The sequence below is a fragment of the Coturnix japonica genome, chromosome 4 (genome assembly GCF_001577835.2).
Source record: "Coturnix japonica isolate 7356 chromosome 4, Coturnix japonica 2.1, whole genome shotgun sequence".
NCBI classification, from domain to species: domain Eukaryota; kingdom Metazoa; phylum Chordata; class Aves; order Galliformes; family Phasianidae; genus Coturnix; species Coturnix japonica.
In genome coordinates this window covers 75,479,175-75,497,898 of record NC_029519.1, presented here as the reverse complement: position 1 = coordinate 75,497,898, position 18,724 = coordinate 75,479,175, and the positions used below count along the sequence as shown (strand labels likewise).

Here is an 18,724-nt window from a genome sequence, read left to right as displayed (position 1 = left end):
ATGAGGGTGTTAGGAGAGTGCTAAGAATTCCTGTTGTAAGCTTCCTCATGGCTCTGTCATGGTGCTTTTCCACACTTCTATAGCATCTCATACCCACGTTGTCTTATATACTGAAATACCACAGTTAAAACTTCTGAGGATGGGCAAATGTTGGATAAGTTGAGTGTAGGCAGAAATCTTTTTACAATTCTTGCTATAAAAGAAAGTTTCATTCATTCTGATCAAGTCGTATCTAATTTAAATACTGATTTTTTGGGACATGGAACTTTTCAGCAGTAAGCTAGTAGCTCGTGATTTAAGAGGTCATCTAAATGTAAATGTAGAAATTCAGTAAAGCTGCTGAATGAAACTGCTCTCCACATTTGCAGAAGGATTGAGGGTTGGGAAGTGTTCCAGAACTTCTATCTACTGGGTCTATCTGTGAATGATTGAATCTGTTTCCTTTCAACCCTATATTGTGAAATAAAGATAGTGTCCTAGTTAGTGAAATGCCATGTGAAGATTATTTCTAAACTGCTTGCTCATATAGTGTTTGTGTAAGGGAAGATTGCTGACTGGGGTAGACAGATTTGTTTTTAACTGTAAAAGCATCTAGAAAACATGTCGTCAGCTTGGAACTCGATAACGAGGGAAGCGAAGCCAGAAAAAATAATTGAAATGTCATCGATTTGAAATACAAATTTGATCTTGTATTTTAAAATCCATAATCTAAATTATGAATCCCCATCTAAACTTACTCTTTGTCTGCTTTCTTTCATCTCAGAAGGGAGGATACTGCATGGTGCTGTGAGCTGCTCCTAGATGAGTCTGTAGAGGGAAATGGAGGAAAGAAAGCTCTTGTAATTAAACTTGCATTTGGCTTTTGAAGAGCCTCAGCCATCCCAGCAAAGCTTTTAGGGGATCTACAAGTAGAGCAGAGATTTATTTGTTTTTCTCTACCCGCCATATGATCACATGGAATAAAAACAACTGTGGTTGTACTGGGAAGAATCACAGAATGAGCCAGGTTGGAAGGGACCTCAAGGATCATGTAGTTCCAACCCCCCTGCCTGGCAGGGCCACCAAACATACACCTTTACTAGATCAGGTTGCCCAGGGCCCTGTCCAACCTGGTCTTGAACACCTCCAAGGACGGGGCATCCACAACCTCCCTGGGCAGCCTGTTCCAGGACCTAACCACTCTCCTAGTGAAGAACTTCCCCCTAAATAAATGAAATTTAATATCTTCAGAGGTAATTCTTCACAGTGTCATGATCTCAGCACCTCCTTTTTTCAGGTGCTTAGTAACAGAAGAAAAGACAACTTGAAGGTAGTTTTAAAAACTGAATATTAATGGTTTTAGTAAAATATCTGTGTTGGTATAAAGCAGTTAGAAATCTCATTTTATTTTGATATATGAGCTTTTTATGTCCACTTCCCCTGCAGGCTGTAGCTCGTTACACAATATGATGCATCTTTGGCAGAAGTCCTGCAGACGTTTGGAGCAAGGCACAGTTTGCAGACATGGGTGCAGTGATGTTTTGAGAACTGCAGTCTTTGGATTCTCTGTAGTGTCCTTTTCTGTTGTGCTGAAGATAAGACACGAAACGTCAGCACTTCATTGCTTCTTCATGTTTCCTCATCATTCTCCATTTTCTAGCAATAATTGAGCTTTTTCCAAAAAAGCGTCACTAAGGTGGTAATTTCTATGAGGATACTATATTTAATAGAATCATTTGGAATAAGTACTGGCCTCACTTTGGAATGAGTCTTGTGTTATTAACCTTTTCATTTGAAGCTGTAGTATATATTGAGGGATTTGCACTGATTTTAATCAAGCTTAGGTTCTGATTTGGGGTTTTGAAGGGACTTAATGAGATTTTTACATTTAATGAGAGTGAGAAGCCACTTCTTTGTCCTGAATGATAGAACGTAACTCATTAGGAAAGTAGCTGCGTCCTTCCATTCTGTTGCCTGAAGGCTGAACAGTGATTTGTCCTTTGTCAAATTAAAGTCTTAAATTTTCCAGGAAGCAAGAGCTTTCCTCACAGCATAATTATGATGGTTAGTTCTCAAGGAAGATAAACTTGGAACCACTGTCTTTTTATAAGGAGTATATTTGTCTGTTTGTTAATAGTGAACCCAGTCATTGGTCACATTTTAAGTGACAAAAAGTCTTTTCTGCTTTGTTGTGCCCTTTTCCTTCAGACAAGTTCCCATGTCTCCTGAACCTCTCCAAGGAACATATTTCTATAGGCACCTCCTTAGTTCACTATCTTAACTGACAGAGAGGCAAGAGGCAAGAGAAGACAAAACCATGTCATTTTTATTTTTATTACACAAGTCTGGGATAAAAAATACTCTGTTTCATCCACTAATTCATTCTCCATCACTTCTGGATGGTGTTCTGTGTCTAATCCTTGTGGCGATTTACAGTTACATGAAGTTGACGATTTCTGTAGCTTCCAAAGTTAGTTCAGTGGAATACTATTCTTCTTGACATTTCAGTTAATTCACAGTTAATTTGAGGGTTTAATTCCTTACACATTAATGCACATATACACTAAATAGATCATTACTATTTTATTGATATCTACCATTCTATTAATATCTTTATTCTTCACCACTGATAATTTCAAAACAGGTGACTTAGCTCAGTCCGACGTTACCTGGTAAGCCTTGTAGGTGGGTTTTTAAAGAGTATATTAGTCCCTTGCCAGCTTAAAAATGTTCATAGTACTTTCATAACCAAGTCTACAGACACAGAATCACAGAATGACCCGGGTTGGAAGGGACCTCAAGGATCATGTAGTTCAAACCCCTCTGCCTGGCAGGGCCACCAGACTTCAACTAGATCAGGTTGCCCAGGGCCCCGTCCAACCTGGCCTTGAACACCTCCAAGGACGGGGCATCCACAACCTCCCTGGGCAGCCTGTTCCAGGCCTAACCACTCTCCTAGTGAAGAACTTCCCTAACATCACTTAAATCTTCCCTCTTTCAACTTAAACATTTCCCCTTGTCTGCTATTGTCAGCCTTTCCAAGGTAAGTTCCCTTCAGGTATTGAAAGGCTGCAATACAGACAAATGTGAAGCTCTGCATTCAGCACAGCAACAATGTTGTTCTTAAATGCATCACGCTCTGTAGTTGCTTTAAAATGATTTTAAACTTTGAAATTACCCATCAGACACAATATGTTCTTGTCTCTTCACATTCATAGTCAGCCCAGAATTAAATGAAAGCTGGATGAATTCTTTTGATGGGTTGTAGACAAATTAAATGCAAATGTTTTCTATGACCAAGCCATCGCATTTCACTTCTTTGGTCTGGTAGAATGCTAACAGAATTGTCAGGAATTCCTGTCAATCTGCCTGTCACTCATCACTTATGAAAGTGCTGAGAGAAATGGCAAACAAATCTTGGAAATGTTCAGAGGAGAGGAAAGACATGTTAAATATTCTTTTCTTCTTTGGTATATCTCAGCCTGTTACAGTTGCTGTCTTGGATGAATTTTTAAGAATGCTGGTATTCTTCAAGGCATAATTTCTTGCAGAAAAACTCAGTTATGGTAATTGAGTTACTCTATTCCACAGTCCCCCAGACAAAATAAACTTGAAATCTGTCTAGCTCCCTTTCAGAGCAAGGCTTTCATTAGGGTTCAAATCCAGAAAGCCAGAGATTTCTGTTGAAACCAGTGTCTGCAATACTAAGGAATGTGGAGCCTATCAAATGGCCTGTGTGATCTTCAGTCATCACCTGCTCGCCCGGGCTTCAGCCGTCCTATTTGTGTAACTTCTCTGCAATTCAGTGTTTGAAAAAGGGAAAAAAAGCCACTGAAATTATTGGTCGAGGTAGGAAAGAAAGAAGCTCCCAAACTGTTTCTGCCTTCCCGTTGGGTGCAGAAGGCTTGAAGTCTGGCGCAGGTGACTGTGGGTATCTATCTCAGCAGTTGCAGAGCTTGCTTATATGGGAGAAGAAGGGGAGATTCTGAAACTATATGTGTTTGCTTCTGTCAAAAGGACAGGAAAATGTAATAGGACAGGGCGAAACAGCAGGCCTGACTTAGTTGAGAACTAACAGTAAGCTGTGAGTGATCTATGCTCCTCTACAGCATAGAAAATCCTATGGGCTTCCACTTGTTTATGTTTGTGGTAGGTTATCCTATTAGAGATTTGAACCGTTTTAAGGAAGCCTATATGTTTTCTACTTCATGCAAGAGTGTCATCATTACATGCAAAAATTGAGGAGAAGGTATTTTAAAGTAACTTGATTCATTTGAGCTTCCTTCGCTTTGCAGTTGTGTTCTAAAACAAGGAGTTTTTCATCGTATTTTGCTCGTTTAAGAATCATCACAAAAAGAACTGGTCTGCTGTTGCAGCAATATGAGTTACTCATCACAGACCACCACAGGAATGCTTCCAGCCCTGCCTCTCCATGTTCTACAGATGCACAGTGATTGCCTGTGTTATTAGCTGCATCTTGTTAGGGATACTCAATTATTGCTTAATAAAAAATGGCCCAAACAGCAATTCCTGTTTTCCTCCAGAGAAAAAATGCTGCGAGCCACATTGTTTCTGTACTGTGAATACAAGTGTCTCCTGAAAAAGCTCCAGCTCTATTCATACAATGACACAGATTAAATCTATGTATGTGACCGCCTGCCGGTGTCTTATCTTGTCCTGATGGTTTTTGAGTAACTTTAATACTTAAGATTTCTAATGCTATGCTGTGCAAAAATGCTTTACAGAGGAAATATTAAAGAGGCTGTTAGCATCAGAGGGCTGCTTGTTTCAGAAGTACATGGCAGGTATTTCACCTTATCATTTAGAGTTGAGATACCTAATGAAATGGATCAGAGTAACTTCAGGAATGAGGAAATCAAATGAAATCAGGGTGATATGGGAAAGGAGGATGAACAAGAATGAGCTCACGCCGGTACAGTCTGTAGGGTTTTAAGTAACATTTTGTCAATAAAAGAAAGCATAAATACAGAAAGTATCACATAGATCAGCCTTGCGGTTCTTATCAGAGGGCTGTTGTTTTCCCAGTTTTTTTAATCATGATCCATCAAAGAAGCTGAAATTCGTGACGCGCTTGTAGATGTGTTGAAATGCAATATTCACCCCCGTAGTGCCATCCCTTTTAGATTATGTGGCAGTAAGAAGCACTGCTGGAGCCTTTTCATTATTCCAGCCCGATCCCTCTCAGATTGTAGCTGTAAATCTTTTCAGCTTAGTTGCGTATCATGAAAAATCCCGGGGGCTGTAAATTAAAAATGAGGCTGAGAATCCTGAATAACTTCCACATTTTCGGTTAGATTTTTCTGAAAATATTTTCATCCCATGAATGTTGTTTAAATGTTGAAGTTGGTTTTTGTATCTTAAGATTAATGTTTTTTTCCGGACGTGTTCCTAGTGTACATGTTTCTTAATTCATAGCTTTTCAGCTTAACTTTTTATGTCATGTTTAACTGCTAGAAAGAGCATTGGGTTTTTCACATCTGCTTGGAATCTCTCATGTCTTTTGAGAGTGCCGGACTTGAGGCAGGCTCAGCAGCAGGGGATTTCTGACAGTCTTGCAGATTCCTTAGAGAGCCAAAAACCTTGAGACATGGGAACACAGCTCTTGCTGCAGGCACATGAACCAGATCTAAATTCATCCAAAAAGCTGAATCACTGGATGAGTAACTGCTCCTAACCATCAGATGACATGGTGTCATGTGTGTTTACCAGGAGCAGCTTTAGAAGCTTTGAGGAAAGGAGTTTCTCAGTGCTATGAGCTTTAAGTTTCTTTTCTGTTGTGGCCTCAAGTTGCGCCAGGGCAAGTTTAGGTTGGATATTAGGAAGCACTTCTTTACAGAAAGGGTAGTTAGGTACTGGAACAGGCTCCCCAGGGAGGTGGTTGAATCGCCATCCCTGGTTGTGTTTAAGAGCCGTTTGGATGTGGTGCTCAGGGGTATGATTTAGTGGAGGGTTTTTAGAGTTAGGGTACTGGTTAGGCTGCGGTTGGACTTGATGATCTTCAAGGTCTTTTCCAACCTGGGTAATTCTATGATTCTAGCAGGATGTACCTCTGTTTGAGTATTGCTGTTACAGCATGTCAAAGATTTGTTGTTTGCTTTTGTACAACAGTGTTAGTCTTAATAGCGTTCTCTGGGTTTAAAAGTCTATTTATAAGTTAACCTTGTCTGTTTTGATTCAACACGATGTTTCAAATACTATACATTTCCACATTGTAGATTTTCAGGTTCTTAACAGTATTTCCTCTTTCCTCTTGCCACTTGTATTAATTAAAGCAGAATTTTGTTCCAGCTCTAACATTAAATCCACTGAAAGCCTGAAGCCCTGCTCTGCCTTCTGTTTGTTGATCTAGTAGTACAGGAGATGAATAATATAATGCATTGTACATAAATATAGAATAACAGAAATGCAAAATAATTACTTATTTTTACTGACACCTGCAATGAGAAATGTTCTGTGCTTTCTCACATCCAGTGTTAAAGTTTACCTAGATAAGGGCGTTTGTTATTTACATCAGATAGAACAAAATGAAGATAAAAAGAACGTCACTAGCTTCATAGAATGTGACATGGTTTTATTTTCTGAACAAATGCCTGCACTGGTGAATTTCATTATCAATAATAACAAATGTGGTCCTGTCAGTGGGAAACATAAAACTCCCTTGTACTGTTTAAATCTATCCATTGAGGCAGAAAGAGATTTGTGATAGTTTTCCAGCTACTGAACTACCTTTAAAGCATGAACTGGACACTCACAAACTTTGGCTTCTAAAACTGGAATGGGGAAAAATGACATTGCAAAAGGGTGTGGGGGTGGAGGGTTTGTGTCATGTTTTCTTTACAATGTAGAAAGAGAGCTAAAAATGCAAAATTTGGGGATTTTTTTCCTTGACTGGTTATGCACACGGTTACTGTTTAGACATAAAGCCATTGCAGTCTACTCTAGATTTGAATTCAAGACAATTTTTGTTTGTATAGCACTTAACTTGACTGATAATGTTCAATAAAAACAGATTGACACTTCTGCATCTTCAGTTGCTGCTCAGTGAATGTGTTTGGAATTAAAGCCTTCCTGATGGTCTCTCAGCAGTTACTCAGAACGATAAAGGCAAACCACAGCTTCCATGCTGATATTTCAAACTAAAAAGAAGAACAAATGGAACTGAGATTTCTTTGCTGTGAAAGATGAAAAAATATGTCTTATTTTTTGTTATATATGAACTATAATTATTGTTTCCTGGCAAATACTATAACCCTTTATTTTAGTGTTCTAGTTCTTACTTTTTTTCACTATCACTATGATTTTATGTTCTACTTGAATGTTTCAACAGAATACAAATGTTTGTTGTTTATTTTTGAGTGATGTTAATAATTCTAGTGTATATCTAAAGGAGAAATGTAATAATATTTTTCCCTTTTTTTTCTTTTTAAGGCTCCTGCTAAGAGAGATTCAACACAAATTACCGTCAAAGATGACAAAGTCCATCTGTTGAAGTATAATATAGGAGATCTAGTGTGGTCTAAAGTGTCAGGTTTTCCATGGTGGCCATGTATGGTTTCTGCTGATCCTATTCTTCATTCCTACACTAAACTAAAAGGTATGTCCACGATGCTACAAACATTTGGTTTTCTATCAGAATGTAAACATTATTTTGGGAAAGTTCTGTTCGTTTTATCTGTTTGTTTGTATCAGTAACTGAACCAGTTCATCACTGTCAAGAGGGATGTTAGTATCATGCAAGCACTATTTTTGAGCACACAGCAGCCTGAGTTTGTTTTTTTTGCTGTATTGGTGTTTTGTTTTTTGGGTTTATTTTAACCTGAACATTGTGAAAAAGAGATCAACTTTTTGATCTGTGAAACCGGGTGAAATCCTATTAAAAATTACCTGATACTTTCCATTGTTTTTATGGAGATATTCTCTGGACGTCTTACTGTATACATCATGTAATTTAGCTTTTTGTTGGCCCCCGTCTTCATTTTTCTGAGGAACCCAAAAGTAGGTAGAGTATTTCAGAGGTCTTATGGGGGCTGAAGAGAAGGCAATAAGCATATCTGGCAGGCTTTATTCTTCCTAATGCAAGTACCTGGCCCTCTTCACTACAATTTTGCACTGTTGTTTCAAGTTTAATTCGATGTCTACAAGGACCCTGCTCCTTTTTTTGCTGTCTAGTTGGACTAAAGCATCCCATCTGGTTCCATAATATAATATATATCCAGTTTGCTTAAGTGCTTCCACAGTATTCTCAGAGTTGTGCTTCATTACAATCCTGGTGCCTAGACTAAGGGATCTGAGGGCTTGGGGTAGGCATTACCAAAAAAAATATGGAGGCAGTGAAGACATAGAATGTTTCAGCCTGTTCAGTGTCCTTTGGTACTTCAAACTGTGAGCATTCCTTAGGCTTTCCGTTTGCTACTGTTGCATTTAGAGAAAGTATTTTTCCAGGCCTATTGTGTCACTCATTCGTTTTAGCTCCATCTGAACGCTGTGAAGTGTTTTATTGTGTTTATTTCAAGTTTTACTGAAAGTTTGGAAGACCTGCTAATGGAATCCAAAAAAGTTGGAGATTAAGGGGAAAAGCAAGTTAATAGGAATATCAAACCAAAGTAGAAGCACATAATTTTGCTTTTTTATTTGTACTCCTAAATACTTTGATACGTTTTATTAGATCAATAAAAGGGTTCCTTTTCCTTTGCGGGGAATAGAGTAGGACATCTGCTTGTTACTACAAAACTTTTAAGTATGTATTTCCAGGGTTGTTGGGTTTTTTTTGTATGTGTGTGAAAGAGCAGGGAAAAGAAGGGTTCTTTGTAGTTGGGGGGGAAAAGGGCTCTCTTCCTTCACTGCTCGTTTGTTATTGGGGTTGCATTGAGAACCTGAAAAACAGGCTTCATATTAGAGTTTAAAATGTCTTGCGTTGAGAGACTATAAACATGTAGGATTGGAAATGAGAGTGATCTTGGTGCTTTGTGGATGGGGTCTGGAAAATTCTGCTTGGTAGGAGTAAGTAGATTTTTACAATGATAGAAGACCAAGCTGGAAAGTGAGTGGTAAGCTGCATTATTGCAGAGAAGAATCTGAGTGTCATAATAGCCCCGTATAGTTTTGACAGCTGTAGGACCAAAATTATACTATATATATATATTATATATATATAATTATACATTATATATATATATATAATGTCGTAAATAATGATGTTCATTAAATACATGAAGTAGATCCTCTGCTTTTTCAGTGATGGCACCATGTTCATTTCATCCAATTTGAGCTATCTTATTTCAAGAGATGTGAACCAAATGGAGAAGGTACTGAGAGAACATAAACAGCAACGTAGTGTGAGATCAAACTGAAGGAACTGGATTTGTTTAAGCTGACGAGGAAAACCCATTAACTGCCCCTAAATAATACGCAAAGGAGAAAAAGCAGAAATGCGTCTTGCTCTGGAAAGAGGCGATCTTAGTAACAAAAAACACTTAGACTACATATGAAGATCAACTTGAAGGTGAAAAAGACAGTGAAGTATTGGAATGAACTGCTAGGAGATACTGCATGATCTTGTTTACAGTATGTTTTTAAAACAAAAGAGGATCTCTGGAACTGTAGGTAGACTCCATGTTGGTAGTAAACTGACTGGCTTCTTGGCATCCCTTTCAAGCATTCATGCGATTGCTAAAGAGGCTGTTAAAGGTTCTTCAGACGAATTTTTCTTGTAGCAGTCTTTCAGAGTTTTCATCAGGTAACTCGTGATTTTAGTTTTGACTCTTTGATCTATTATGACATAGAAGAGCTGGATTTTGAGGGAAACAAAGCTGGTTTCTGTTCCTGGCTGAATAACTCTGCTCATTGAAAGGAGTGAGATTGTTGCCTCCTTATCAAGAATTTCTATGGTAGCTTTTCAAAAGAAACTGTAAAAACAGATGTAGCTAAAAAAGTGCCATATTTCTGAGTCTAACTTTGGAGTATCAACAGAAAGAGGAGCCCACATATTTTCGGATGTTAAATTCAAACTCTTGGAAGAAATATATGGGGGAGGGACGTGGAGAGGGGTGACTTTTCTGATATTTGCTCTGGAGTTGGTTTGAGGCTTTCCTTTTCCTTCAGAAAGTTTGACTATCTCTTGGGCAGCCTTCATAATTAATAAATGCACACTAATGATTTTCAAAACATCAGTATGTATTCCCAGTCTTGTCTTATCTTCCGCTAGTGTTTACTGCAGAGACATCATCAAAAGTCTTCTGTTCCAACTAAAAGAGTTCTTTAATGTGGGAGTTGTAGAAATCCCCAGTTAGGTCTTTGTATTTCTCATTTCTAGGAGTAGGATCAACAGTATGTATAAACAGTCTGAATTTCTTGCTGTTTATGCTTGATTTCATCATTCCAGCTGCTTTGACTTGGGAAGTTTGTAAGTTTCAGCTTGCAGGATGCATGCTTGTGTATAAGAAATCCCATACTGATTCAGAGTAGAGCTCCCATTTCATTCAGTATCCTGTCTCTGACATAGGTAAAGATGCTGGGGTATTGTAGAAGACGAATAATAGTGGTAAGCCCCACAGAACACTCTCCTAACCCTTTAGTACTTGGTGGTTCCAGGATTCCTTGAGCCACAAATTGAGTCTTTATTTGTAATAATCCTTAGTAATGTCCCTTATTTTGTCCAGGAGCATTGTTATGGATTCTGTCCAGGAGACACCTGCAAATTCAAAAATAGCTTTAGTTATTCTATCAGCAGACACTATTACACTAATTAATTAGGCAAGTACAGATACCCTGTATTACACTGCAAAAGGTAGATTGCCATGGTACTGTGCTGCTGAATAATCAAAGGCGTAACATCTTACATATACTAATATGGCGGCACCTTGAAAAACCATATAATGCTGCAAACTGGGCAACTAATCCTTTCTAGCAGGATTGACAAGCACAGATGTGTAGCTTGTTACAGTTGAAACTTTTCTTTTCTATGAAAGATGCCCTAATCTAAATACTTTGCAAACAACAAATCTGCATGTTAAAACATAGGAAGGAGATGCTAGAAGATATTTTAAGTCTGCTTCTCTTAACTCTACCATTTGCCATTTAGAAATTCATTGCTAACTGTGAATTCTACCATGGATTTTGAAAGTGTTCTGTTCCCCTTTCTTGTTAGAATACTCCAGAGAGGAAAGATTATATGCTTGTTTCTTAGAGGAAACAGTATTCCTCTTTATGACTTAGAAGAATGTTTCTCGTCTAGATTTCAGAACTGTTCTCCCATCCACCACACAAATCCTTTACCATTCTTGCTCTGATTCCTTAAAGACTTGGTTAGGATGAAGTTTTTATTGCAGTTGTTAAAATTAGCTGTGTGTGTGTTTCTATTCAGGAATAGTTTAGGCAGATTGGAGGTCAGGCTGAGTGTGTAGATGATCCAAGCTTTGAAACCTTGGATTTTTAATTCATTTTCAGAAAAATGCAGGCTTATATATAAATTAGTATATGCAGAATGCACCGACAGATTATTGTAAGTTGTTTTAGCAAAGCATATTATTGTTTAGGTTAAGCTAGTGGGTTTTTATATCAAACGTAATCGCATATCCTAGACACTTTGAAAACAGCAAGTGGGTGCTTGGAAGGTCAACTGTTCATTCTGTGCTTTGGTCAACTGTAATAAATGTAGCACCTTGCAAAAATTAGAGAATAATTTCAGTTGGTTCTTAAATACATTTGTTTTTATTTTTCAGGACAGAAAAAGAGTTTTCGTCAGTATCATGTTCAGTTTTTTGGAGATGCTCCAGAACGCGCCTGGATATTTGAGAAGAGCCTTGTGCCTTTCAAAGGAAAAGATCAGTTTGAACAGTTGTGCCAGGAAAGTGCAAAACAAGCCCTCACTAAAGCAGAGAAAATAAAGGTAAGAGGCTACCAAATAGGGCAAGATTTTCAGACTTTTATTTTACTGTTATAGGTATGTATTGATGTAAATAGATGTTCTGGTAAGCTTTTAAGCTGGCATTTTATCTAATATTTTATCTGCAGATAAGAAGCATGGGGTGACACATCGCTGTTACTTATTAAAAGTCATTATTGTTCTGCTTTGTCAGTGAATAATGCTTGGTATTATTACTCTCAAATACAATTCCATTTGAATAACTGAATTGTAAATATACATTACACTTAGACTCTTGGAATTGTTCTTTGTTGATGTATCTTGGAATGAAAAACAAGCAAATTTCTCACAGTCTTTTCTTAATCTTGCAGATGTTAAAGCCTGTTCCAGGGAAGCTGCGACCACAGTGGGAGATGGGTGTTAAGCAAGCAAGTGAAGCAGTAGGCATGACAGTGGAAGAACGGAAGGCAAAGTACACCTTCATCTACATTAGGGACAGACCTCATCTTAATCCTCAAGTGGCAAAAGAAGTTGGCATTGCTGTGGAGCTTTTAGAGGAGGAGGCAGATGAGTCATCTTACTCAAATGAAGAAACCACTGAAAATCTGAAATCAATGAAGGAGTCTGGTATTCCTAACAAGAGGAGGAGAAGGACATCAAAATTGTCTGCCACTGATGATATACAAGAAAGCAGTCAGTTGGAGACTAAGAATACTACTCCTCAAAAGTCATCTGAACAGGCTGAATCCAAAAGAGGGATAGGCTCCCCTCTCGGTAGAAAGAAAACTCCAGCATCTACTCCACGAAGCAGAAAGGGCGATGCAGTATCTCAGTTTTTGGTCTTTTGTCAGAAGCACAGAGATGAGGTTAGTGTTTTTTAGCTGTTACTATGGATGATTGCCTCTGCTCATTTCTGTACTTAAAGGAAATTCTTCTCTTTCGTTGGCAACTATTACTTTAGAATGTGTAATACTCTGAGTTTGACAAAGTACACCTGCATCAAATCTTGGTCCAGACAGAGAGAGGAAAGAAGTATGTAAATAATATGAACAAAATAGTGATAATGCTGTTCACTTCAAGTGTGTCTTATTAGTATCTTCCTACATAACTTAACGGTCCTTTTTCTTAGTTTTAATTTTTTTAATATATGTAAAACATAGTAGATATGCTATACATATGCTCAGGCAAATATAAGCGAGGTTATACTGCTTATGGTCATCTACTTGCAGTTAGTTTGTGCGTTCATTTTGATAACATGGCTCAAATTATACAGTGTGTTCCCATGTCTTTTAACTCCTCAAAAACTCAATTTCCCTACCTAGAGTCCTTTGCTGAGCTTCAGAAAAAGCTTCAACAGTTACCAAAGTGTATGAAAATCACTGTCAGTGTGCAGTATCTTGGGACAGAAACTAGGCCTTCTTGAGGACTACACTCCAGGGCAAGGTAGATTAAATAACTACCATAATATCAGCATTTCATAGGAAGCCATTTAGAGGTATAAAAGCAGTATTATTGTTCTGACTCACTACTTTAAAATCATGAGCGTCATTTTTCTTCCTTACAACCCTCTGCTGCATTTGCAGCACTATTCCATGCACTGGTGGAAGGATGAGTTCTGATGTTTTATATTAGTTCTATATTAGTTGTACTTTCCTGTAATACCCACAAAGGCAGAAAGTTAGAGATGACTTGGTCAGAGACTTCAGCTGTTAAATGTTTGATTTCAATTTAAGATATTTGTGTTAGAAAATATTAAGAAATCTGAACGTCACAAAGAAAAATCGAAAGCCAGATTATATTGTATGGTGATAAATTAGTTGTAGTTCAATTTCAGGATCTCCTTAGATCTTTACATCTCAGGATACTGATGAGAGTAAAAATGACAGCAGTGTGCATGTAGCTTCTAGTGGGTCTGGTTTACTTGAGAAAAACATTGGCAGTTCAATTTGCTGGCTCTGGAAATGAGCATTTTGTAGCTAGACTATTAAATACAGATTGTGATATATTCGTTATGAAAAGCGATATGTGTGAAACATCTGTCTCATGTTTGAGAGAGTTCTATTTCCATTTCTGTAGACAACCTTGCATCTTATGTAATGGCAAGAACATATTTCCTTGGCCTGTAAGATATGCAACAAGAAGCCTTGTGCAACACTGAGGCACATGAAATTACTGCTCTGGGATAAATGAGATTATTATGATTGGTTTTATCCAAACACATCTTACCATGGAAGAGACACGCTGATGTTATACTTTTATCTTCTGTGCCAATTAACATGTGTCATTCCTTTCTGTGATTATACTGTAGCTCTCAACTGAATAGATGGAAAATACAAAGGATATTGCACCATTAAACACTGAGGAATTGCTTCATCTTCCCTGCCACTTTGAGACACTGAGAAACTTATATAAAATTGAAAATTCACACTGATGATAACGGCTAATATCCTACAGAGTTTAAAGCAGAGTTTCAAAATATTACATATATAGAGAGGGCTTCTTTGTTTTTCTACCTAGAATTCCTTGTCATAAAAATCAGTCATGAAAACCCAAATCTATGTGATAATGTGATTCATTCTAGTAGATACTGAACCACTTCTATTCATAGAACAGAACGAGGTTACAGTAGTGATGGATAGCAGCAGCTCCCAGTCCTCTATCAAATTAAGACTATTAGAGCCTAATTTTTCCCTTCTCTTGATATGAAGGTGACTGGCATTTTAGATACCTGCTACCTAAGTTTGGTTAACACTTCAAGCTTGTTAAGTTGCTTCTAAAAGGCAGTTTTGTGTCTTCAGTGGAGACTGTATACAAATAATGTTCAGTGTTTTCCCTTCTGTGTGGCTTATCTGTTTCAACTTGCGTAGGTTGCTGTCCATATAAGATTTTTTGGATGGTTGGTTTTTTTTCCTGTTGTAGATACAGTTATTTTTTATGGAATGGTAGTATTAGCTTAAAAAACAGACCACTTTCTAAACCACTTACATTGGTGTCATCTGAAAGAGTAGAGTATGGTTCCTTAATTATTTGCAGAGAGGTACTCGGGAAATAGGAAAACTGGATTTACAAGTGCTTCTCCCATGCTTGGGAGAGTGAATGGGAAGGGAGGACTAAAAACTACTCATGTGGGGCTTCTTAAAAGTAGATGCATTTCTACTGTGTCTTGTTTGGAGTCTTGTATTAGGATTCTTGTATCAGTGTTTTTATTAATTGCTACTTTCTGTATTGATTTTCTGAGAATGGTACAGGAATAGTTGAAGTTTTCAGAAATTAATAGTGGCTCTTTGAGGGTAACGAAGGATGCAGAGCTGTTCAAGTGGGTCCAGGGGAAGATTATTAATGGGCTGGAGCACCTCTCCTATGTAGAAAAGTTGAGGTAGTTGGGCTTGCTTAGATTGGAGAAGAGAAGGAGAGACCTCATTGCGGCCTTCCAGTTCCTAAAGGGAGCTTATGAACATGAGGGTGACAGACTTTTTACATGATCTGATAGTGATAGGATAAGAAGAAATGGGTTTAAACTGAAAGAGGGGAAATTTAGATTAGATATTAGGATCAAACGTTTTACTCAGAGTGGTGGGGCTCTGGCACAGGCTGCCCAGAGAGATGAGGGTGCCCCATCCCTGGAGGCATTCAAGGCCAGGTTGGATGGTGGTTGTTGGGTCCAGATGGTCTTTAAGGTTCCCTTCAGCCTGAGCCATTCTGTAATTCCATGAACTGCTGGAGAATGTTTGTAGTGATTTAGCAGGAATGCTTCCATGAGAGAAGGAGGCAATTAAACTTGGAGCACTTTCATAGTTATAGTGAGACACTGAAGTATTTTGTGCAGTTACCAAAGGCGTTCCAATGTATTTTATACTGTTGGTTTTCTTGTGCACTCACTGTGTGAAATACAACCATCATAACTGTTAGAGGAAAGGTGTTTTGACTTGAGATAAAGGTATTTTCAGTGAGAGACAAAGCCATATCGTTTATGTTAATGACTTGATTTGGGCCTTAAGTCTTTTTTGAGGTAAATTAAGAACTGATTTCATTAGTAAATGAAGCATTAATATCAATAGCAGGGTGTACAATTGAAGCTTTCTGCAAGTGTAAGGAATTGTTGAATATCAAGACAAATAAGAATGGAGGTAGTTTGCTTTACTTGGATGAGCTGGTATGTGCCTGATCTAAGCACCATTTTTTATACACCTGTAGAGATATCGATCCTAGATCCAGGACTTTTCATAATTTTGTTCATGTTTAGAAAAATCTCTTGAAGAAGTGCATGACTTTCACATGTTCTGTTTCAACTGTGTATGGGAGGAATTGAATGTTGTAGTATGAAGATGTTGGTGTCCAACTTTGCGTGCGTCCACTGATCATTAAGAAACATGGCTTTATTTTGCCTGTCATTTCACTGCTTTCCTATTTTATCGACACATTTTTATTTGTATTTTATTGGAGCTGGAGGTAACACTAAGGCCATTTGTGCATACAAAGGTAGATATTCCTTAGAAAGTTAAGTAATTCTTTGCCCTTGTTGGACAGAGTGAACTATATACGGTCAGCAGCCAGTGGTCAGAATTGATCCTACCTAGTTTTCTTTACAGAGTGAGATGTGTAGAAGAGGTGTCTTGTAGATCTGTTTGTGTTGTCTCCTCGGTAACTTTTTGGGCACTTCTCAGGTTTAATCAGACTTTGAATAGAGGCCCCCAAAGGTAGTTATATCCTATGAGCGAGGAAATTATATGAGCTAAAAGCAAAAAGAATTCTAGTGAAGTAGGGAGAAAATTACATGTGTTTTCTTACTAGGCCCTAATTAATCTCAGTGGAAGGAAGATGTTACAACCATTCCAACCTCTGGAGAAGCTTTAGTCACGCTTGTACCTTGCTTGACACCAGAATTTGTAATGTAAAAATACTCAGTTCTAACAAGTTAGGGTTAATCAGTTCCACAGAACAAGATGTCTTACTGTTGAATGGTGTTACTGTTTGAACACTTGGCTTTATTGGCCTACTTCTCATTTTGCTCCGTGATTTTGGGGTATTGGTTGCATCACTACAGTAATAAATGGTGGCACTGTTGATTAGAACTGGAGAATGCTGGGTAGTGAGCGAGTGACCAAGGGCTGTGTTTCATTTTGGTACAGTGCAGAATCTTAAGAGTTTTCTGATTTCTGTACGTTACCAAATCTGTCTTTCCTTAAGAGAAAGTATGGAAATACTGAAGGGGTTTCTGGCTTTTTTGTTTGTGTTGAATAAACTACCTAGGAAGTGAGTTGATTTCAATGTTGATAGCTATTGCGTATTGCGTTTCTACTAAGAAAAGATGCACAGCTTTTTGAATTCCCAGCATTTGTGTAAATACTGTAAAATGACAAATGTTACCTCTGATGCTAATTTGAGTAGGTCTCTCTGCTAAGATAGGAGATTCCCTATGAATAGTGAGTTCTGCAATAAATTGCTGGATGTCTTTATAGGCGAGCACATACTCCAATATCATTTGCCTGTTTTCTGTGGGATAGACTTTAACTTCATCCAGTAATAATCGAACGTTTTTGAATCATCATGCCACAGGATTTACATGTAGTCAATTTTCTGTATATTAAAAGGCAAATGGTTCCAAAATGGTTCTTAATGCTTCTGAATCTGCTAAACGATTCTCTTTTTAGAGAAAGAAATGGTTATTAAAAAATAAAACAACAAAACTGGGTACAAAATGCTCAAATGTAGTTCCATGTGTAGGAGAAGCATTAGATAACTTGTTTGTATCCAGTTTTCTGAAGCTATGGAAGAACAGATTCCGTCCTTTTCGGTGGTCTTCTTTTTTTTTAATGAAACCCTATTTCTGCATGTATAGGTGGTTGCTGAACATCCCGATGCTTCAAGTGAGGAGATTGAAGAGTTGCTTGAATCGCAGTGGAACATGCTTAGTGAAAAACAGAAAGCTCGCTATAACACAAAGTTTGCCATAGTGACCTCTCCCAAATCTGAAGAAGACTCTGGTAAACGTAAAACTGTGCTAGTGTACTCTAACTAAATTTGATAAGCATAGTGGTGTTAAACTAAGCACATATTTGAGACCTGTAGGGAAAACAGCTTTCACTGTTTTCCAGTTTTAATTCTTGGTGTTTGTGCCAATAGCAAAGGAATGCCAATGGTTACAATAAAAGCAACCCATGAAGTCTACATTTCTTGCTCATTGTTCTGAAAAGTTGTTATATGTAAACCTTCTACTGTTTAGAGACTGATGATTTCTCATTCTTCTTTTGCCCATAAGCAGCTGCCGTTGCATCCACTGCCTGTTATAGGTGGATGCTGGAAAGGGAAAATGAAGTGTTAATACCAGTAAAATTAGAGTTGCCTTTTTTAAAAATAGGGTAGATAGTAAATGGCTTCAGAAGGGTGATCAGTGCTACACCTGTTCTTAGTATGAATACTTACAGTGTATCACCTCATCATCATCAGCTCAGGAAGAAGTATTCTGATCTTTATTCTTTGTCCTTCATCCACTTGGCATTTTATTGTACTATGCAAAATTTGTAGGACATTGTACAAGACTTCAAATATGTTTTTTTTCTTTCTCCTTTTTCTTGTCACTGTTGTCCAGCATTTGCATCTGATGATCAGTCTCAATTATTTTGCAAAGCACTTGAGGGTTGTGGAGTCATGTATTTGAGAAAGGAGGGAGGTAGTTTGGCACTTACATGGATTTTAGCAATTTTTTAGTAGTTACCACGTTTCAAATTTAAATAGATTTTCAGCACTATAAGAAGACAATGTGGAAGTATTAGAAACGAACAGGTGCTGCTTTGGGCAATGACAAGAATGAGAGTGAGTGTTTGAAAGTTTGTGAGACTTGGAAAAACTTGTATAAAAATG

At 37.8% G+C, this 18,724-nt stretch overlaps 1 protein-coding gene across 8 annotated transcripts in view; it reads left to right on the top strand.

Moving 5' to 3' along the window:
* The window catches only part of NSD2 (nuclear receptor binding SET domain protein 2), a 93,956-nt gene that overhangs the window by 42,830 nt on the left and 32,402 nt on the right, over positions 1 to 18,724 (top strand). For 7 of the 8 annotated variants that reach the window (XM_015862556.2, XM_015862561.2, XM_015862560.2 and 4 more), the window contains 4 exons: positions 7,429 to 7,594; positions 11,721 to 11,887; positions 12,235 to 12,729; positions 17,703 to 17,847. In XM_015862556.2, coding sequence (XP_015718042.1) covers positions 7,429 to 7,594; positions 11,721 to 11,887; positions 12,235 to 12,729; positions 17,703 to 17,847 — 973 coding nt within the window. The remainder of the gene's footprint in view (positions 1 to 7,428; positions 7,595 to 11,720; positions 11,888 to 12,234; positions 12,730 to 17,702; positions 17,848 to 18,724) is intronic. The other variant, XM_032444255.1, reaches the window with a different exon arrangement.